General features: G+C 39.4%; 1 protein-coding gene across 3 annotated transcripts in view; it reads left to right on the forward strand.

Moving 5' to 3' along the window:
- The window catches only part of DOCK8 (dedicator of cytokinesis 8), a 96,051-nt gene that overhangs the window by 46,317 nt on the left and 27,396 nt on the right, over positions 1-22,338 (forward strand). For 2 of the 3 annotated variants that reach the window (XM_040539911.1, XM_040539913.1), the window contains 15 exons: positions 1,604-1,674; positions 2,119-2,257; positions 3,749-3,850; positions 4,624-4,719; positions 5,813-6,047; positions 6,978-7,142; positions 8,874-9,049; positions 10,902-10,997; positions 12,330-12,425; positions 13,254-13,403; positions 15,748-15,861; positions 16,929-17,084; positions 19,288-19,427; positions 20,260-20,429; positions 22,107-22,252. In XM_040539911.1, coding sequence (XP_040395845.1) covers positions 1,604-1,674; positions 2,119-2,257; positions 3,749-3,850; positions 4,624-4,719; positions 5,813-6,047; positions 6,978-7,142; positions 8,874-9,049; positions 10,902-10,997; positions 12,330-12,425; positions 13,254-13,403; positions 15,748-15,861; positions 16,929-17,084; positions 19,288-19,427; positions 20,260-20,429; positions 22,107-22,252 — 2,052 coding nt within the window. The remainder of the gene's footprint in view (positions 1-1,603; positions 1,675-2,118; positions 2,258-3,748; positions 3,851-4,623; positions 4,720-5,812; positions 6,048-6,977; positions 7,143-8,873; positions 9,050-10,901; positions 10,998-12,329; positions 12,426-13,253; positions 13,404-15,747; positions 15,862-16,928; positions 17,085-19,287; positions 19,428-20,259; positions 20,430-22,106; positions 22,253-22,338) is intronic. The other variant, XM_040539912.1, reaches the window with a different exon arrangement.

Genomic DNA, 22,338 nt, shown 5'->3' on the forward strand with positions numbered 1-22,338 from the left:
GAAGAGACAACTTGTTGTTTACTTCATGTTGCCACAGTTTCTAGTTGGGCCTTAGGAAGGCAAACATCAGAGAGATTGTGAAGCTTGTCAACTCATCAGGAAGCAGAACTGCAGTCCTGACCCATGCCAGGAAAGAACTGTCACTGGAGTGGAACACGGGCATATCACTCCCTCCTATCTAACTCTTCCGACCTTATTTTCAAAAGAGTGGCGCTATATTAAACCAATGCCATGTTGGAAACTCTGCCGGTAAAATTCACAGAGCCTCAGAGACCTTTTAAGAATGATGAATTCTGCCATCCAGTGTAACCCATCCATATGCACTGTGTGTACGCAAATGGTGTAACACTGCCATGCAGAAGTTGGAGTCTTCGTTACGTGAATATGAACGGCTGCACAGTCAGTCATGCAGCTTAGGTAGAGTTTTTTTCTGAAGCGTCCTGTGTATTAAGGCACATGAATGCACTCTTAGCAAAGCAGGCAGTGCTGTCAGTGTTCAGGTCATCCAATATTTCTCATTATAGGATCCTGTCCTCAATTTTACTAAGTTTCAGGCATTAAGCTTGAAGTGCTTTAGCCCTGTAGGCATCAGCTTCAGACTGAAATTTTTGAGAAACTTTCAGACCATGTCATTGGCTATTTAAGAATGACATGGGATAACATCTTTTGTGATTTTAGTTGTGCTAAAGGGAAAAATACTGAATTGAAATATTACTTTGAGGAACCCTAATCCAGCAATATGTTGGAGCAGGAACTGACACCTGATCAGCCTTTATGAGTATGCTGACACAGTGCATACTTTATAGTTGTACATTCCTTACTCCAGATGAGCTCTGGAATTGAAATCAGAGCATCAGCACAATATTTTCCCAAGCCATGTTTCTTCTTCTTCTGGAGCTGTGCTGTATGAATGTAACACTTATCTTTCACACAATACTGCAGTGTTGGTTTTGTTAAATTCTGCCCGTATCACTAATTAAGTTTTGATGAACACTTAGGACAGAGGCAGTTTGTCTTGCATCACTCTGCACTGTGAGCGTGAGCTTCACCTCAGTACATATGGGCTTGTGCTGTACAGATATCCTTGTCTGAGCTTATTTCCCTGGTCTCCCTTTAAGGTTGCTGGGTTCCAGCACCTTACCATGGAGGCTGAAATGAGAAAAGTGAATCAAACACGATTAAACATAAAGGAGCTGTGGACCTCTAAGGTTAAGGTGAGGTGAATCTCACCCCGAATGATCAAGATACAACTGAAAAACAAACCTAAAAAAGATAATTTAACATTTTAACATTTGATTAAAGGCAATGTGGTAATGTTCAAGAGGCTTATCACAACTTCATTTCTGGAGTTCCTAACTTTTAACAGTGCATGACTAGACAATATAATATAAGATAGTCAGTGCCTTTGCCCCATCTTCCTGGTGTTTTACACTGAATGTTGTGTGGGGAAGATGCCAGGTAATAACACATTTGTTTCAACATGCAAAGATCAAATTGAAGGGTTATTTTCAGCTTTGATATACTGTCTTAAAATTGATACAGGATGATAACTATTAAATGCTTTAGATCTGACTGCTGTTACTTTCTTTTCTTCTTAATGCAGGTAATTTTTGGGAAATCTTCAGGTCCAGAATTTGTGCAGGAGATATACACAGCTATCACATATCATAATAAGTAAGCATTCTTATTATTTGTATGAGATGAGATGTATTAATCATGAATTCTTTACATAACTCTCAGCCTACACAGTTAATCAAAGAATAATGGTACTAATCCATTTTAAACTTGATTTTAATTTTAACATGGTACTAATTTTAATGGTACTAATCCATTTTAACAGCTGAAATCCCAAATTAAGATTGAATGGTTTTGAAAGTAAGAAGATGGGTGATACTTGAAACATTCCTGCTGATACACTCTGCATCTATGCTTTCCCTGATTCAAAGCTGTAGATATGTCCAGAGATGGGTGTAGCCCATTTGCTTAATTTGTCTCAGAAGCTGTTTTCCGTATCTATACTTTTCTTATAAACATCTGGAAGCCTACTGGCAAACATGCCTTCTGCCCAGTCTCATACTTACTCTGGAGATGTGTGTGGCTTTTTTTTTTTTTAAACAGGTCTCCTGACTTTTATGAAGAAGTTAAAATCAAACTGCCAGCAAAACTCACAGAGAAACACCATCTATTGTTCACATTCTATCATATCAGCTGCCAGCCAAAGCAAGGAGCATCTGTGGAAACCGTCGTCGGGTATTCAGTAAGTTTCATTTAATATAAATGTGTACGTGTATGGGGGGTAAGTGGACATGGTGTGCATCCCATGCATATAGACTCTTTGCTTGTCAAGAATTTTGTCACACCTTTCCTTTCTGGTTGTGGTAACACATTAAAACCCGTAGAAGGTCCTCATAGTCAATTCATGGATAACACAGGCATGTTTATATGTTCATTAAGCGTACAGGTTTTAAAAATACAGATGCAACTTGTGCTATGTTACATCCTTGTCCTGTATCTTTACATTGGTAAGCGTCTTTGAAGCTGATGAATTCACTCAAAACAACTGAAGTTAAGTATACACCTAAATATTTACAACAGCAGTGCTTTATAGTATAGCACCTAATTCTGTTAGGTTTTATTTACTGAGAAAAAAAAAAAAGCAATTACTGTTATTTACTGTTTATCTAACATGTTCATACATGAGGTAACAACTAAAATAATATTTTAATTAAGTTTTATATGGCATATAGTTTATCTTAAAACTGGTCTTTACCCTTGTAAAAATAAAAATCACAAAAAATCCAGAAGCCAAAATGTAATTCTATCACTTTTGTTTATCTTCATGCTGATTAGCATAAGAAATACATATTGTAGTATAATCTCTTTGACATTTTTCTTTATCAATAGATATTTTTAACTAGAGAGATTTTAGAATGAGAGAAAAGCATAAATGATGATAATACTTTAGATTGGAAAAAGTCCTAGTGGTATTGAACTGTGGAGCCTATCTGTTTGTTCTGGTTGTGAAGTATGTGTTTGTTTTTGACTCCAGTACCAATAATCCTTTCAAATGGGCTTTCTTTTGTGGACAGATACAGTCCCACCAATTCCAATGGTATTGGTAAGAAGTAAATTAGCCTGTAGTTCAGAAGCAAGACTTGACATAGGCGAGGACTTAATTTTTAGGTTTCTACTCACCTAAATACAAAATATGTCTGCATTGTGCTACTCAAATGCACAGCCTCTTTCAGATTTAAATAAGAGCAAAAAGAATTGTGTCCAGATATCAATACAGAGTTCGGATGGGTCATTCTGACCCTAATCCTCATGGTGACATTGAGCAAAATGTTCAATTTATCCTTAGCAAAATGTTCAATTTATCCCTAGCAAAACTTCAACTCTGTTGATTTGCTTCAAAGCCAAAAATCAGCCTATTCAAGACAAGTTATTTTTTAAAGAAAAACATGGGCCCTATTAAATCTTTCTGATAGGATTTATTTGAAAAACATGTCACACATTAAAATCTCTGTGTTTTCTTCAAAAGAGTTGGTTTGTAAAGCAGTCTTGTACATTTTTCTACAGTAGCTATCAGTGAATTTAAAATGCAAATTACTGTTGAATGGATTGGAGCAGAGAAACTCAGGTCAATATCTCATTTGTTGTTCTGTCGACTGTCCATAACAAATTAGATAAATAGCTCTAATCATATATAGTCATGAATATTGCTGCATTTTCTCTTCATTTGTTTCAGTGGCTGCCAATTCTGCTAAATGATCGTCTTCAAACAGGACATTATTGTCTTCCTGTTGCATTGGATAAGCTGCCTTTCCACTACTCAATTCACTCTCCTGAGGTAACAAAGAAAATTATAAAAAGATAATATTTTCCCAGTGTAGAAGAACATTATGAGTATTTTATGATCTAACATTGGTGTCTGCTTGTAGACAATTGCCCCTTTTTGTACTTTAAAGGGCGAAAGCTCTGGAGAAAAATGTTGTTGTTATTATTTTCATTGGTGTTATTATTATTTTAAATTGTTATATTGTGTTTTTTAAAGTTATTAATCCAAACCGATCATTGCAAATTGTCTAACCAGTGATACATCTGTTTAGAGGGTGTCAGTTTAATAATTTGCTTTCTTTCACAGCATGATTTGCTCATTTTTTGTAGCTATGTGGGAAAGGGAGAGGAAATGGAATCAGGTGCTGCTACTACAGCACAAAACTGCAATCAGAGTAAAATATGGCAAGCAGGAAACTGTCCACAGGTTTAGAAACTGTCCATGGGTTTAAAAACTGTCCATGGGTACCACATCACCAATGAGTGCCTTTGGCATTTCATTAACTGTGAACTTCTAACCTTAAAAAATTCTCATCAGGTGGTGTGCATTCACACTGTCTATGCTAGGCATCCAGCTGAAATGTTCCTCGTTTCCCTCTTTAATGCATCAGTTTTAATTCACCCAGTCTATAACAGCAAGAAGATGCCTAACTCGGGTCCTCTGTATGGCATTGAATTAGATATTTGAAGTGAACACATGAAGACCCTACAGACCCATGTAAACAGGCTTTCTGTTTGATCATTAAAAGGCGGACAATGATTCCCATATTTCTTTTTCTATCACAGAAAGTTCCATCACAGACGCCACCTATTAAGTGGGTTGAAGGACACAAGGGTGTTTTCAATATTGAAGTGCAAGCTGTTTCATCTGTTCACACCCAGGTAATGCATCAGAAGCAATATGCAGTTGTAGTTTCATTTCAAAGAGAGTTCAGATGTCCAGGCTGATTGAGGAGGTTTATACACTGGAGATATTTAAGCCTACACAGGTTTGAAAACAGCTAAAAAGCTAAAAAAAAGCTAAAAAGCTGCTGTCTTATAGCTGTGGAAAGAACCTGATATTCTCGGTGAATGAAATCCATGGGTATGAGTGAACAAATGAGCACTCTCAGCAGCCAGTCACATCAAGCAATAGGGAGTCTGGTGTCCTCTCAGCTCAGCAGAGGTCTGTTTGAAGGACACTGGCAGGGCGCAGTGCCAGTTTCTTCTGTGTGTGTCTTCTGTTCTGCGATGTTAGGTCAGACAGTGTACCCACATCTGCAGAGAAGCATCTCCCCTCCTTCAGGGGCAGGTTGGACTGCCAAAATGCTTTAGGCAGCTCAGCCATCCATGCCATGTGGTCTAGGGACCCAAGCTTAGTGCTGAATGAGAACTCTAGGAATCTGGTCATCTAAATGTGATAGGAAATCAGAGGTTTCCCATTTTTGTTGGGATTTGAAGCTCAACAGATTGCATTGCTTCTGGTGTTTTGTTGTGTCTCCTACTCTTTCTCTTATTCTGTTTAACTCTGATAGCTACATCCAAACAACCAGAGATCCTGTGTCTGAAGCAGGTCTGCTACCCTTTTATAGCATACTTTTTACATACAAGTGTGGCATACTCATAAGGCACATAACTTGTATGTAGCTGGAAGTGAGACTGTTAGGTGCAGGTGGCAGAGGAGCTATAAACTTATGATGTGACGGGGAGAAGGAACAGCATTGTCATGAAATGAAGCAATCACTTTACTGCAGGTTTTAGCTTTTCTGCTTTTAATCTGAGCTAACCACATTCTGAATTTGAGCCAGATGAAAAGAAGCAAACAAATCATTGTGGCAGTTGACTTAGAAATTGGTCTCTAGAGCTAACCACCACTTTAAGCCAGAAGGGCGAAAATATTTTTTCTCCCCATATCAGATGTAATTCAGGCTCTGCTTAGCTAGTAGCAGGCTGACCTGTATCAATTTTGTTAACTGTGAGTGCGCTGTATTTGCAGGACAATCACCTGGAGAAGTTCTTCACTCTGTGCCACTCTCTGGAAAGTCAAGTGACCTTCCCCATTCGACTGATGGACCAAAAGATCACAGAGGCTACACTGGAACATGAACTGAAACTCAGCATTATCTGTTTGAATTCTTCACGCCTCGAACCTCTTGTTTTGTTTTTACATTTAGTACTAGATAAACTTTTCCAGCTGGCTGTACAGCCCATGGTCATAGCTGGCCAGACAGGTATTTACTGATGTGTGGTCTTAGAATGGTAGTGTAAGCAAACTAAATATGTGGATGTGGAAAAGCTTGCTAATTATTCAGGCTCAGGTTTAGTAGTTGGGGTAGTCCACTTCAGAAGGAGTTGTGCTTCTCAAGACACAATTTCACAACACAATTTAATCAGGTTTGATTAGATTATCTGTCCTCCTCTTCTCCCCACACATAAGACTTTCAGAGGTACCTCTCTTTTAGAGGTAGTTTAAATTGTAGTTGTTTACTTACCTGGAGAGACATATCAGAAGCAGGAATGTGGTTTAACTTTGTTTAGAGTTCAGTTGCTTGGCAAGGAAAACACCGGCAAAATAACTTATTCTACAGCTGACACTGCTGATTGCACCACTTCCTCTGCCCAAATATTTTTAGACAGAATTGGGTGAGCACAAAAACAGAGATGATATAGTCATGCATTTTCTGTTTCTGAAGCTGCCAGCTGCCTATTACTTATGTTATATCTGGAAGGAAAGCACACTTGGAGAGAGTGGTGCAGTTGATTTCCTATCTCATTTTGATAATCAGTACTTGTCATTCACTGTATTATTTGTGGAAGAGCCTGGTAGCTTGTATTTCCCTGTCAGCTGGAGGAGAATGAGTATTGGTGCCTTTCCAGTAGGTATTTTATAGGAAATGCGTGAAGGCTGCTAGAAATTATAATTAACAGTTAGGGTCTGCCTTTATGAAGCACCAAGTGGTGGAGAAGCAGAAAGTAGGTCAATTGAAGATGGGTTATTGGTCTATATACACTTTGATTCTGGCATGGTATAACAATTGTTGTCTGCAGCTGTGAATTTGTTAGGGACAGAATTAAAGCATGTATGAATTAGTTGGAATGCCCTAACCTATTTGTGTAACACCCTTCAGGGCTAAGATTAACTCTTACCTTTTGTTTCACAGCCAACTTCTCGCAGTTTGCCTTTGAATCTGTGGTTGCAATAGTGAACAGTCTCCACAACAGCAAAGATCTGAGCAAAGACCAGCATGGGAGAAACTGCCTTCTGGCATCTTATGTCTACTATGTATTTCGTCTGCCAGACCCTCAAAGAGAAGTGGCCAAACTAGGTAATATTGATGCAATAGTTGCAAAAGAATTCTTTTTTTTTATTGATACATGCTTCTAAGTGTGCTGCTTCTGAGACATAGGCAACTGCCTATAAAATAGCAAAACAGAACTTCTTATACCCAGACTACGTACCTTTCAAGCACAGCACTGTTTAGATGCATCACTTTTCTCTGAGTGCTGCAGAGAGCAACATAGATTTGCCACCCATGATCTCTCTCTCACTGTCCTTTGTTTAAGATCCAGAGTCTTGGTCAGAGGGCATGCATTACAGCTACAGGCAACATGTAGCTCCATGGAGATGAAAGTGCAAGACATGTCCTGAACTGAGGCTTTCTTCAAAGAAATTTCCTCCAAAATTAAAATGGCCCTAAGATGCCAGTTTCTTACTGGCCTGTAAATCAGTGAACTGCTTTCCATGCAAATCAACTTACTGCTAAGTGGCAGAGGGCCAAGCTTTGCTAATTTCTCCATTGCATTAAGCATGTCAGCAGAGAATAAAATCCTGTATGTTGGCCAATAGGTTGAGTAATATAATCCTTCCCTTCTATTCAGTACTGTTGAGGCCACAGATGGAGTGCTGTGCCCAGTACCAGAGAGGCATAGATGTAGTGGATAAAGTTGAATGGAGGGCCACCAAGACGATCACGGGACTGTAGCATCACTCCATGAGGAAAGGCTGAAAGAGCTGGGACTGTTCAGCTTGGAAAAGAGAAGGGTCAAGGGGTTCATATCCATTTCTGTAAATACCTGAATGGAGGGTGCAAAGAAGGACAGAGACAGGCTCTTTTCAGCTGTGCCCAGGACAGGAGGCAAAGGGCAAAAACTGGAACACAAGAGGTTCCATCTAAGCATCAGGAAGCACTTCTGTACTGTACCAGTGACGGAGCACTGGAATAGGTTGCCCAGAAAGGTTGTGGAATCGTCCTCTTTGAAGATACTCAAACACCAGGACAGGGACCTGGGTAACCTGCTGTGGGTATACCTGCTTGAGCAGGGGTTTGGACAAGATGACCTCAAGAGGTCCCTTCTAACCTTAACCATTCACTGATTCTGTGACTCTGTTGGTGTCTATTGTCTTAAAACGTATAGGATTCATATGATCAATTGCTATGTATTGATTAACATATCACCAAGCAGCTGTGCTATGAGAACTAAAGATATGTAAGTCTTTTTCAAATATTCATGTAAACCTCCCTTAAGGAACATTTAGGCTGACATTAGGATGTGCTAAAACCTCTAAGTTTGCCTACACTCAGAAAATCTTTATCTTGGAAAAATAAGATCCACAGGGAAGCTGAAAACTAGGTAACTGTTTAGTGAAATTCCTGCAGGCAAATCTACCAGCCTTCTTGGCTACTTTGAGTATGGTGTTAAATTTTATCTGTTCAGGCATGTGAATCTTGTCTTAATCTACAGAAAAATTAAAAAGAGGCGATAGAGGGAAGAAAGAGCTACTACAATAGTGCTGCTACTCAGATAGTCTTCTTAAACTTTCACTACTTGCACGCACAATCACCTTATGAGCTGTAGTTTCCCAAAATGTCTGTTCCTTGTTATTCAATGCCTAAGTAATTTGTTAACAAAGCTGTTGGTGGTGAGATTTTTGAGAGCTCTGTGCTATTCATATTGCTGGTGCTGTAGCAGCACCAAGCAGAGATCTCAGTGAATCTCATGTTTGTCTCATATAAATATGTTCTTCAGTCTTAGTTCAAACATCTCCCCATGGGCAGGTGCAGGGGGCAGTGCCATTCTGTCGGAGTCTCGTTATTACACATTTGGGCGTACTTCTGCAGTGGCCGTGGGGAGCAAACTTCTGCAGAGCCGAGTTATAAGCTGCAGCAATCCTGACATCACTGTCACACAGGCTGCTACTGATGAAGAGGTCAAAAACATCATGTCATCCAAGGTAAGAGAAGGAAGTCAAATATCTGGAGAAGTGTATGGGCCAGAACCTGAGCTGAGAATCTAGATTTGCTCTTTGAGAGTTGGATTTGCTTCTTATGTATGTATACATATAAACCAGAGTTGGATTTGCACTGTATATATCACCAGAAGCATCTGCTGTTTGTCTGATTTGGCATGTGCATATGTTATATCCCCTTTGTTAAGTTTTGATGTCTCTTATCAGTGAATAGAATACGAGGTAAGAATTCTGACTGAATGTGAGACTTAGCCACTCCACAGAAATATTTTATTTTCCAAGGTGCTTCACCCTCCCATTCTTCATGATGTTTAGGTTCTGTTCACATTATTTCCTAGAGCATTCAGGGAGAGATGGTCCAACTTTAACAAAGCCAGTGTGAGAGAAGACTGCTGTTGATTACAGTGGGCACAGGTTCACTTTCTAAAAGGGGTGAAAGAGTCCTTGAGACGGAAACAGGTTTCCTAAAATACACTGATAATTTATTCTGGTTCCTCTTCATTCTTTTTATTGTTGTTTTTTATTCATAAAGCCTGCTTCGTGGTAAATAGTTTCCCATTAAAAAAATAATAATTAGGCAATATATATAGCAACAGCCCCATGATTTGATATCAGCTACAGTGCAGATGCCTTGTGTGGGTTTTGCAACTGAGTCTTTCCAAATTTTTAATTCACCACAGAATCAAACACAAACTTCATCTGTCTTTCTCATCCAGAAATACACATGCCACCAACAGATTACAGGATAGGAAAAGATGAACTAAGAAGCAGGATTTTAGTTCCCTGACGGGCACCAAGCACTTGCTGGTCTGCAATGTCCTTTGATCATCTCAGAGCTTTTTGAGGATAGATGTGTTCATCTCACTGGGGGAAACAAAATCTAAAGCTCCTCATTCAGCAGAAGCTTGGAAGCCTGGGCTCTCACAGCTACAGGATTTTACCCCCATGCAGGGAGCCTGCTCCAGGCTGCAGCCCTGGCAGAGCTCTGCAGCAGCTTGGAACCATATGCCCCTTTCTTTTGCTTTGAGTGTTATGTATGTGAAATACTGCTTCTCAAGAAGGTTATTTTCAGAAACATTTTGAGGTCTTTTTTCCAATGAATGATCAGGTGCATCTCCAGTTAAAGTGAACAATGGCTTTAGCAAACTAAACCATCACTAGTAAGGTGCATAGGCTTAGCCAATCTATTTGGTTCGTTTTTATGGGTATATGTATACATCCAGAGCAATTTTTAATAATGTAGGTTTCAACTTAATAGCCTTACAAATTTTATACTAAGGTACTGTGTCCTAAACAAACAAACAAGCAAACAACAAACAACAAAAACTGATTTCAGGATGTTTTTATTTTTTCCAAATAATACACAGTTAAAACATTTGATGTTACAGCTTCATCACATTGATAAATGTAGCAATTTACAATGCTTGAGTGACTACTGCCATTTCACTGCCTTTACATTGACATTACTTTCAGTGGTAGGAAGAATCCCAGATGATAGTTTATTTAGGATGTAGAACTACCGAATATACTTAAAGGACCTTTCAAAGGACCTTTCAAGGGTGAAATTTAGAGCTTCCAAAACACAGCTGCAGTGCTGACGTTGGGCACATGATGTCAGTGTTGGTATTTTCGCACTCCTGTGTCTGCCAAATTCGGGTGGTCTTTGGCCTCCTCGGGAGGGGAGGATCAGTGGGAGAGAAAGAAGCAAAAAAGATGTTTAGGTGAACATCTGTATTTACCTGCAGAGAAAACACCACTGCTGATTTATTTTCTGGTAATTAGCATGTTCTATGTATTAACTTATCATGTATATATTTCTTCTGGCCATTCTCTTCAGCCTGTGGATCACAGCTCCAGTCGGATGTCTTTCTACATTGAAGGAACAAATGATATGCCAAGTGTTTGTGCAAATCCAAGACCATCCAATAAAAAGGTAGCCTACCAATAAGCGTGAGGGTGCAAATTAACGGAGCCTGGAATCTCTGGGGACAGTGCTGGTAATAAGTACTTCTACACGTGGAGAGGGGAGAGGGAGAACAAGGAGTTCTCCCACAGGAGTTCCACCACAGGGAGTCTGTGGTGGAATACTGAATCTGTGGGTAAATATTGCCCAAACATTTCTGCCTCCGCTCCAGAGTCTTTAGATTCTTTTTCTGGGACAGATTTAGACAAGTAGCAGCCTGCCTGAATTCTCCCTTTGCTCTCTTTCTCAAGGTGCTAGGGCCTCTGTCTCTTTTCACTGCTTTTTCCCCTTGGATACCTGCCTTTACATGTTACCGTAAATTGCATTCAGACATGTTTGCCACCTCAGTCTTCTGTAAGGAATGTTTTACTTCTCCCCTTTTGTAGCTTTTAGAACCAAGAAATTCCTCCTCATCCTGAGTATGTAACCCCAAATAGCTTTTTGACAACATAAAAGATACCATATTAGATAGCTAATTCCTCCAGAGCTGGATCTCATGTTTGGCATTAATCAGCAGGAGTGGCTTTGGATGAAGAAGCTGGGGAAAAACTCTACAGTGAGCAGTCCAGAATTTCTGTTGTGGTTAAGAGACACTTCTTTCTTATTTCTGTTTGTCAGTTTGATTTATGCCAAAAAGCATAGATTCATACCCATTCTGAATCTTGTCTGCATTATTGTGTTCTATTGAATGTAAATAGCCTTAGGAATTTCATTAGCTTTATTTTTTTTGTGTGTGTGTCAGAAACAGACAATAAACACTACAATAATTGCTTAGTCCAGATCTGAGCTTCCTAAAAGTTTAGATCATTGGGACTGTGAGTCTTATGTTTGAATCTCACTGCAAAGAGAGTGGTGTCCAACTAAAAATTTGATGAATGCTCTGCTGTGGTTGTTGCTGTGTCTTTCTCTCACACCACAGAGTTAATCTTACTTATACCTTCTCTCAAGAAACACAAATGTACTAAACAGCAACACTCAGGAGGGAGCAGAGGATGTGACTGCTCACTGCCAGGCACACAGCCAACAGGCTGAAGATGGACCAAAGGCATTTTCCAATTTGGGTATCCAAGGTTCTGGCTCCACAGAAAAATGGATCCCAAAGCCTGTTTGCTGCCATCGTGCTACTTATGCAGCATTTTAGTAAAATCCACCTTCTCATCCTACAGGGATGTCCACATGTCCCCAACCATCTACTGACTCCAGTATGAGTGATGTTGAAGGTGTGAGTGTTGGAGGTTGGTTGAAACTGAAGGAAGAGTTGGATGAAAAGCCATTTACCAACACTTTGTGTTTATTATCTAGCACTTCCATGAGGAGCTGGCACTGCAGATGGTGGTCAGCACAGGTATGGTGAGAGAGACTGTCTTCAAGTACGCCTGGTTCTTCTTTGAACTCCTGGTAAGATATATCAGTGGTGTTTTATATCAAGTTGGTGGTGAAATGCAGCATGTACAGCAGGCACAGCTTTAGTTGGACCACAATGTCTTCAGTTATTCAATCCCACTGTGACATTATCTGTGATATTATCTGTAAAATTCCAGATAATGGAAGTACATGTGAAGAATTCTCCATATTCACTCCCATTCCCAATTGACAGCCTGTGACACCAAAATCTCACATGAACTACATGCACAGTGGTCTACAGCTACAGAAGTCTGAAAGACATGTCAAACTGAGCCCGTTCTTCCTTTTCTGTGAATAATTGCTCCCATTTCTTACACTTTGTTAATAACATAGGTGAGGTGGCAAGGCTTCCCAAAGTCAGTTTTACAGAGCCCTGTGGTGACAGATGCCACTGGAAATTTTTTTGACATACTGGCTTCCACTGAAAGCATATAAACAACACAACAGCAGATCAAGGAGTGGGAATTAACTCCGAAAGTGTCACTCCCTGTCTGTCATCATGAAAGCCAGAAGGTGCAAGCAGCAGAATTTCAGAGCTTCAGGGGCAGGGGACCAGCGAGGGTCATCCCAGCCTCAGTGCTGAGAGTAGTCAGCCGAGTGATCATGAGCGGGAATCAGTGACCATCTACGGTCGAGCCCTAGGCTCTCTGTTGTCATTGCCAATAAATGTAGGATTTGTCAAGTGGCTCTGAGAAGATGAGGGTGGCTACATTCAGGGAGAAAGAAGTAAGGAATCTTATGAATCTTACTCTCATGAACTAACTTAAAGCAGTAGTTGTACTTCTGTTATATCTCTGTTTCCTTTTTTTTTTTTCTTTGCAGATAAAGAGCATGGCTCAGTATGTTCACAATATAGAGAAACAGGACAACCCTCGAAGAAGCCGGTTCTCTGACCGTTTCAAAGATGATATTACCACCATAGTTAGTGTGGTTACTTCAGAGATTGCTGCACTTTTAGTCAAACCACAGAAGGTAAATGCATGAAATAAGTATCATGGCTGGTCAAGTTACATTACACTAAGCTGTATTTAATCCTATTTTACCTTCAAGAGCGTCACAGGAATTAGACCAAAACTGAGGCTGTAGTCTTGGTATAGGAGGGAATCCCTTTTCCCACAGACAGGAAAGGTTGGACTCCCTCTTTCAGTAGCTGAGTTGCTTTATGTTCAGTTGTAGGACATCAAGGTGCAGCCCATGTGTAGCTTTTTCCTTTTATCCCTCTTTCTCATTACCCGCAATCCTACTGCATAGCGCTTCTTTCTACAATTGACTTCCCTGGTTGTAACATGAACGCAATGTACCTCCTGAGGTCTGCAAAACCCAGCCATGAGTGGTATAACCCCAAATATCTCTTAAGATGAATTGGTCACATGAAACTCAAAGACAAGAAATAAACCCTAAAACCCATGTACGTCTTTCTCCTGGTGTATTTTAACGTTCCATTGACATAAAGGATTATGAAGCTAAAAGGATCATGAAATGCACTTTGTATTTTAACATCACTACTGTCAACTGGCATCACTGATGCCACTCCCCATTGGCCAGTACATAAAGTGAAGCCCACAGATATGCACTGGGTGACTTCTGTTCACTCTGTTGTTGCAGCTGGCTTATTTTCATGCCCCAGAGCTGCCAAAGCACTGTGCTGGCAGGGCAGTATGTTCTGCCACAGGGCATACCAGGCTGGAAAGCTGACCTGCTCAATTACTGCTCAACCAGCTTGGGTCCCCAGTCCAGTTCTCCACCTGTGCCCAGCTGTGCTGTCAAGTGGCTGAAACTAGTGAAAGGCCACAACCAGACAAATGAGGAGAGAGGATGGCAGAGGTGACCATCACGGTCCACCAAAAAGTTGTTTCTGAAGTTTTCAGCCTTTGTTCCACTCCATCCTTTGGTGTGCTACTGTGATAGCCACGTGCAGGAAAAGCATTTCGTGGAAATGTTCACGTAGGCATCAGTGACTTTTTTTTATTATTATGCTGTGTGATAAAAATTTGCTACATTAAAATGTTTTAATGGAACTGTAAGTTTTACCAAGAGATTAGTATTTTATGGCTTCTTCATGAGAAATACACAGGTTTTTATGGACTGTTAATTCAATTCAATTTTGATTGAGTATACAGAGCCTAATTATGTGTGAAAATCCTACTGCAGTGTTTGCAGAATTAAGGTTGTTGATTAGTTGTACAGAACAGCAGGAGCTGATACCTGTCTGCTTTTTAAACCTGTGAAGTTACAATCTGTATGTTTCGATATATGGTTGGACATGTTAGATTGAACTGAGGTTTAGAATACCCTGTAAGCTGGTGGAAAACTATTTTTTTCAGCACAGTTGAAAAATATTTTGCAGTGTAAATTCGTATCATAAAATGTATATATATATATGTTCCTGAAAAGGAACAAAAAGGTTGAAAAATGAAAAATTAAGTCATAAGCACCCTGAGGTGCTGCACACCTGCTCTCACTAGTCAGAGATAACAGTAGCAGTAACATTTTTTGCAGTCATCTCCTGTCAGTCTTCAGTTAACCCACCTGAGGGCTCTGAGCATAAAACATGTGCAGACCCCTCAGGCACCTCCACAAATTCTTCTCGGTGAACTACATATGCTACTGAGCTATTACAATTTAAACTGATATGTTTGGAATAATTGTACCCTTGTTTTAGAGGGTACGTGGAGTTCTTTGTGTGTCTCTGGTAATCAGGCCAATTGTAAATATAAAGGAGTTTAGTTAACAAGTGGTAGAACCCACAGGTTTATCTTAGAGATAATATTTTTCTGATCAGTTTTAAACATGAAATTTCTAAACAAAATACTTGGCATTCCATCAGTATATCCAGTGAATATTTTTATTAATATTTCAAAAGAATATGTTGAATACCTAAACTTTTTTTGTAATGTTAAAAGTTCAATTAAAAAAAGAAAAAAAAAGAAAAAAAAAAAAGAAAAGAAAAAGAGAAAGAGAAAGAAAGTGGCATATACAAGTTTGGAGCCCATAGGTAGTTCAGAACAGGTTTCAAATTCCATTTCAGTGTTGTCAGCCCAAAGGTTTGCAAAGATAAACTTGGTCATTCTTCCTATTCCAATTTCTCTCTGAAAGCAGCAACAGTTGAAATCATTTACAGGAGTGATTCTGCATAATTTTAACAAGATCATGTAAATTAGAGAAGTGAAACAATTTGTCCAGTCTATTCCATGACATGTCTCTGGGAGCTGTCCCCTACAGTATTTTTCAGCGATTCTAAAAAGTCTTCCACCTTTACGTGACATTTGTAAATCATAACTGTAATTCTCTCTCCCCACCCCCTTATTTTTTAAAGGAAAGTGAACAAGCAGAAAAAATTAACATCAGCCTGGCATTTTTCTTGTATGATCTTCTTTCTTTAATGGACCGAGGATTTGTGTTTAATCTCATCAAACATTACTGCAATCAGGTATGCATCATGTGTGATTGGGATTGTATTTGGCTTATGGCCAGTCTTGTGTTCTGTTGTGGTTGATTCATTTATCCATCAGGATCCTTTGAGTTGTGTTAAAGGGTAAGGTAAATTTCCTATTTCCTATTGCATATACAGAGAGTTTAAAACTCTTTTGATTTGTGGTCTGCAGGAAAAAAAAATGAGTAGAGGTTAGGATTCTTTTAGAAATGCAATACCTTACACTGCAGCAGAGCATCCATGGGGCTACTTTTCTTCCCTTCCTTTTTTACATCCCTGAGTAGCAGCCCTTGTGATCCTCGAGGCCTGCAGAGCATATAGAGCAGCTTTTGGTCTCTCACTAAAACATCGCTGTTATAGGCAATATTTAGATATGGCAGGTTCAATCAAAATCATCCACCTCTGTCTTCTTCCTTTACAAGTGTTGTGGTTTATCCTAGCCGAAACCAGGACAACAAGCCTCCAAAAAATTAAAAATAAATTATGTTTTCAGGGTAATAGTATGAAGTTATTTGTTGTGTTTGAGTTGTAAGGTTTTCCTTCTTTCTTGTGAATTGATATACCTGCTGCAGGTTTTCTGCCGAAACAAGGCAAAGCTGTCAGCTAATGGGAGAATTCAAGGTGTCTGCCACCCCTGTTTCCTATAGTATGTGCAAAATCCCACTAATGTCAGTATTATTGTGAAGGGACATCACAAGACCACTGGTGCTGTGTGCTGACTAGCCGGCCTTTTGATGAATTTGCCACAGACTCAACAAATTTTTGTTTGTTTTTCATCTTGTTGTTATGGAAAAGGGAAAAAGTATTATGTGTTTTTCTTTTGGGAGGGAAAAAATAAATGACAGTCTCTTGGGAAGTTGGGAAGTCAGCCAGAAGGGAAAAAAAGCATCACCCGCCATTCCAAACAAACACCACCTAATGGATGGAAACAGTGGTTAGGTACAGGGAAACACTGAGCATTTTAATGCATGCTGGGCTGTTTCAGGAAGGAGGATATTTCACTGCGTGGTAATTTAAATAGCAAACACCAGTCACGAGGCACATTTTTTGGTTTGTTTTTCTAGCTCTCGAACAAGCTGAATTCACTCTCCACCCTGATTTCCATGAGGCTGGAATTCCTGAGAATTCTCTGCAGCCATGAGCACTACCTCAATCTGAACCTCTTCTTCATGACCTCAGCTTCTGCTCCAGCATCCCCCTCCCCATCCTTGTCCTCCCAGGTAGGCATCCGTCAGGCAATGTTATGGGGACTTCACCTGAACAATGAATGTAGGGAAAGATTTCTGTTGCTCTGTATTATGCTGCTTAGGTTAGAATTAATCAGCCACCACTGAATCGGGGACAACAATCTCCCTCTTGTAAAAAAAAGGGGCAAAAGAGTAAAGACTAAGGAGTGCTACTGCAAAACTGAACCTACACAAGTTAAAATTTGTATGGCACAGATATATTTGTGGTAATTCTTCAGCATACCTCTCTAGAAACATGTAAATAGAAAATGACTGTTAAGGTAGACATACAAGGTCTAAAAGGAACATGCCTCTGAAGGAACAGAGCTCATTTACAGGCATACCTATATTCCACACACACACAACCACAAATATGTATTTCAATATCAGTGTCTGGAGACATGGAAAATTTGGCATGTGGCAGTGCACAGCAAACTTTCAGTGCATTTGCCTTCTAGCCAAAGTTTCTGTTGTCCAAGTGGATGAAGGTGCTAGCACTATGTGAGTTAGTGACTAAGCCGCTGTAATTTTCAATATCATTGAAAAATTTTCTGTTGAGCAGTAGTGTTGTTCAGAGAAGGATTATCATTCTTTTCATGTTAAATAGCAGTGTTCTTTTCTTGGGCTCCTCCCCACCCCATAGTACAGAATATGCTATGACTTTGCCAGTGATTTCTCTGAGTAATGGAGCAATTCAAATTTATGGTTTCCTCTTCAAGTGTCATTGCTAAAGATATGCTACATCTCATACCTTAAGGTTCTGACAGGTCAATAATAGTAAATAATATTTTCTCAGAGTTTTTCCTGGTTTTCCTTATATATATTTTCCTTAGAGTTTTGCTTAATGCTAATCCTGAATGTCAAAGGGCTAGAATAGGGGTACACTGCTTGTGGAGGTGGGGGAAATCAGCATAGCTCTTGCAACTAGTTCTAGGAAATCAGAGCTGGGTAGGCACCAATTTGATCATTCTTTCTTTCAAGCAGCATCAACTCTTTTTTTTCATTTAGGAGTAACTTGTGAAGTGCAACTACACAAATAAATAAGGCTTCTGAGAACCTTGCATGATTTAATACAATAGCTGACCACCCTTGCACTAATTCTGATCTGTCTGCAGGAGTGCTACCCAACTACAGTTAGATTTTCAGTAAGAAATGCGGCCTTGTGAATAAATCTTTTGGAATTCCTGGAGAGTAGCCAAATTCACTTTAAGTGGATGTTCTTCACCTTAGTGTTATACCACACAAACAAATCACATCCAGTGCTTGTCTGCTTGAGATTTAAATGGGAGTAGGTGGAGCTATGTGAATCCGAAATATGGTGCTACTCAGAGATGTGGGTTTCATTCAATCCAGTATGCTGGAAGACATCTTCCATGATGTGGTATACTGATACTTCATATGTTTGTTTTCTGGGACTATTCCCAGGTGACTGACAGAAATACTGGGAGAGAATATTGAACAATATAAATTAAAAGCAAATTTTGGACTCATAAACCCTAGTAGCTGCACTGTGGAGTAGAGTCTAAGAGTTATGCTCACCTGATCAGGGGATAAAAGCATTCTAGGTGACCTGTGGCACCTATGATTGGGGAAGCTAAAAAGTTCACAACACACATATAGCAGTAACTTTCCATTCTTGGACTGGCCGTATATCAGTCATAGTCATAAGTTACAGCAGTTTGAACGCTGCTCTAAATTCTGTCTGCTGCCAGTTAGCTCAGTCAAGGATTTCCAGGGTGAAAGGAAACACTGTTCACACAACCTTCCTGACCTTACTTCCATGGTAGACATTGTGGATGCTGAAGAGTGCAGAGCTTCTGATTTCCAAAGTCCGCCTCATCTGCTCTGCAACAGTAAGAGCAATGTAGAATCCTGAATGTGGAGAAAATTCTGACTTTGTCTCCTACCCAAACTGATAAATACAGCATAGGAATTTTACGTCTTAAAAAGTGTCAAATGAGTTACTGATTTGTGCAGAATGGAAAGGATGAGGTTGCATCCTAGCAAGCAACTCATTGGAAAATGGATGCTTTTTATTTCACTCTCAGATATTTTCCTCCAAAATGTCCAAACTTCTTTTAATGTCTGTACTTCTCCGGTAGGATATTTTGTAATCTACATGGATGTCCCTACAACATTTTTAAGAAAGTTTCATTTCAGTAATCATCCTTTAACCACTTCTAATATACTTCTGCAGAACTCTAGCTCCTGCTCTAGTTTCCAGGACCAGAAAATCGCTGGTATGTTTGACCTCTCATCAGAATACCGTCAGCAGCACTTTTTGACTGGCTTACTCTTCACAGAATTGTCAGCAGCGCTGGATGCAGACAGTGAGGGGTGAGTATCCCAATCTGCAAATTTTAGAATGGAACATTGTCACACTATTACTATTGGCTAGGCCATAGTTAAACTACAGGGTAGTCCTGTTTATCCCCTGGATGCGTTGAATATATCGTGGCAGTGTTGGCTGGAGTTATGAGAAATAACATTTTCTGTCTTTGGCACAGAGTGGGTGAGTCCTGCAAAGCTTATTTGGTGCTCCCTCCATAAAGAAGTACTACTGCATGAACCTTCATAAAGGTTCATATAAAAATGCAGTGGATGTTTAGATATCTGCTACAGACATTCTCACAAACATTAATAAATCAGTCATTGTGAAGAAAATTGATTATGGAGAAAGGGAAACAAACAAATGGTCTTCACCATCTTTAAATGAGTCACTCTGTAACACAGCAATAAAACAGTCATTGCTTTGTCTGTGGTATGTTGATCTCAGTGAGTGAGAAAGTACTATTTGCAAGCAGACAGATCACAGCTTAAAATTTCAGTTGCTTTTCTCTCTAAAACACTACTGCATTTGTCTAAACTTAAGAGTTTAGATTAACTTTGTGCAAAGTCTGATGCTTATCTTCAAGCATCTCTCTTCACAATTTTGAATTTTTATGAGGTGCTTTGAAAGACTTGGGTGCTCTGAACTGACTTGGCCTCGTAAGACAGCTATCTTTTGCAGGGAACATGGCTCTCTGATCAGAGTGGATGTTATTATATAATGAATATTGGGGTATTAATTTGTTTCTTCTACCTTCACCTTGTGTCTTAAATCTTTGATCTAAAAATAATTTGTGCATAATTCATTAATGGAGCTCATGGCTATTTTTTGTGTTAACAGGATTAGCAAGGTACAAAAAAAAGCTGTCAGTGCTATACTTAGCCTGCTGAGTTCCCATGACCTAGACCCACGTTGCTCCAAAAAAGAGTTGAAGATTAAAATTGCAGCTTTATACCTCCCTTTGGTTGGTATTATTTTGGATTCACTGCCACAGCTCCATGATTTTACAGGTAAGACCCTTATTCATTTGTCTTTTTCAGCCTCTTCATAGAATCGCAGAATGGTTTGGGTTGGAAGGGACCTTCTAATTCCAACCCCTCTGCCATGGGCAGGGACACCTCCCACTAGATCGGGTAGACTCTAAGTACCTTGTCTAAACAATCTGACTTAAACATTAAAAGTATACCCTAAGTGCTGAAATTCCCCACAGTTCAGCAAGGTTGAATATTTCTTTACTTCCAAGTAAACAGGATTTTTAAAGACAGGAAAAATTTAAGTGTCCTCACTCCATGAACAAACGATAGACCAGAGATATATATCTGTAGAATCTTGCAAAAAGAGTTTGCAAGAAATATTGAGATACAGATAGGTTTAACAGACAGTAGGAAAGAAAACAAGAATGATATGGACATTGCATTACGTGACAATTAAATAAATTGGATTGTATACCTTCCACATTTTTCTATTGCTCTTTAGGGTTATTAACATGATATCAAAATTAATCTCCGGCAAGTTTTACTATCAGTCAGGAAATATGTTCTTATCACCTGTTATAACTATAAACTTTGCCTGATATTATTAAGCCTTTTAATACATTTTTATCTAAGTACTTCTGTTTTTCTACAAGTATGTTCATATGAAGCTGCTCAAAATAACAATTTGACTGTTTATTTGAGAGTCGATCTTTGCTACTTGGAAAACTACCTTTCACTTTCATAAAAATAAAATAATGAAGACTACAGAAAATAAAAAGGTGTAATCTTTGAAGAATATACTTTTGTCACTGGTTCTGAAAATATTTTGCATTTTGATGTCTGGAGAAAACAGTTAATACTATGAATGTATTATTGAGCAGTTTCAGTCTAATAACATTAAAGCATTTTTTACACATAGGTTAATTAGGTCTCACTGCATTCTTCTAATATAAGTATTGTCCTTATGCCACAGATGAAAAGGAGTCAGAGTGAAGAAGCCCAGGTGTACCGATACGGCTAGTTTTTAGAGTGCCTTTCTTTTGAATACCTGCAATATCAGAGGTTGTTGATCTTGTTCTGAACACACTTAGATTGGCTGGTCACTTAGTTTCTCTGAGAAACAGTTCTTGCAAAACACAAATGGACACTCAGAATCAAATGAGATTTTTATGAAGCTTGGGTATAACTAACTTTATTTGCTGAAAATTGATTTCAGGAACTTGCAGGGAATAGAAGCAGCCAAATAACTGAAATTAAACTTGTCCTTTAACCTGCAGGAAATATTGCCTGTGTTAGCTGTTAGCGGACTTAGGTACTTTGCTGAATATCCCCAAGCTCAGGCATGGCATTCACATTGGTCCTTTCACCTGGAATAGACAGAAACTGAGCATCTCTGGCTTAGTTTTGAACTTCAGAGCCAACCTCATGTTTGCTACTGCCTTTGCTTTTAGTTCAGCTTCCACAAACACATGGAGATTATTGGGCACATCTCCTTTCCCTGTGTTTATTTGAACAATTTGACGTCTTTTGCGAGTGACTCCAAACGATCTTGCTAATGCTGTGCCTCTGGCTGGTTAGTACATCAGCCAGACCAAGTCTCAGAGATGGAGGTGCCAAACATATTGTTAGGTAACCACCTAATGGAAGACTGTGAAATGTGAGCAGCAACAACTGGATGGCTGATGAAGTCCCAGTGGAATGTTTCAAATCTAGTTTCAGATGCACGCAGTGGAAAGGGGCGCACAGGAAACCCAGAAGAAGAACAAGAGTCTGCAGGTGCAATCAATCAAAATGTGGCACTTGCCATTGCGGGGAATCAGTTCAGCCTCAGGAGCTCTGGAATATCGCTGGCGTCCTTGGTATGTCCAGGGCTCTGCCAGTCTCCTTTCTTGCATATGTTTTCTTCTTGGTATCCTTTCTTGTGACTAATAACTAGTCATAAGAA

This window comes from Cygnus olor, chromosome Z (genome assembly GCF_009769625.2).
Source record: "Cygnus olor isolate bCygOlo1 chromosome Z, bCygOlo1.pri.v2, whole genome shotgun sequence".
Lineage (NCBI taxonomy): Eukaryota > Metazoa > Chordata > Aves > Anseriformes > Anatidae > Cygnus > Cygnus olor.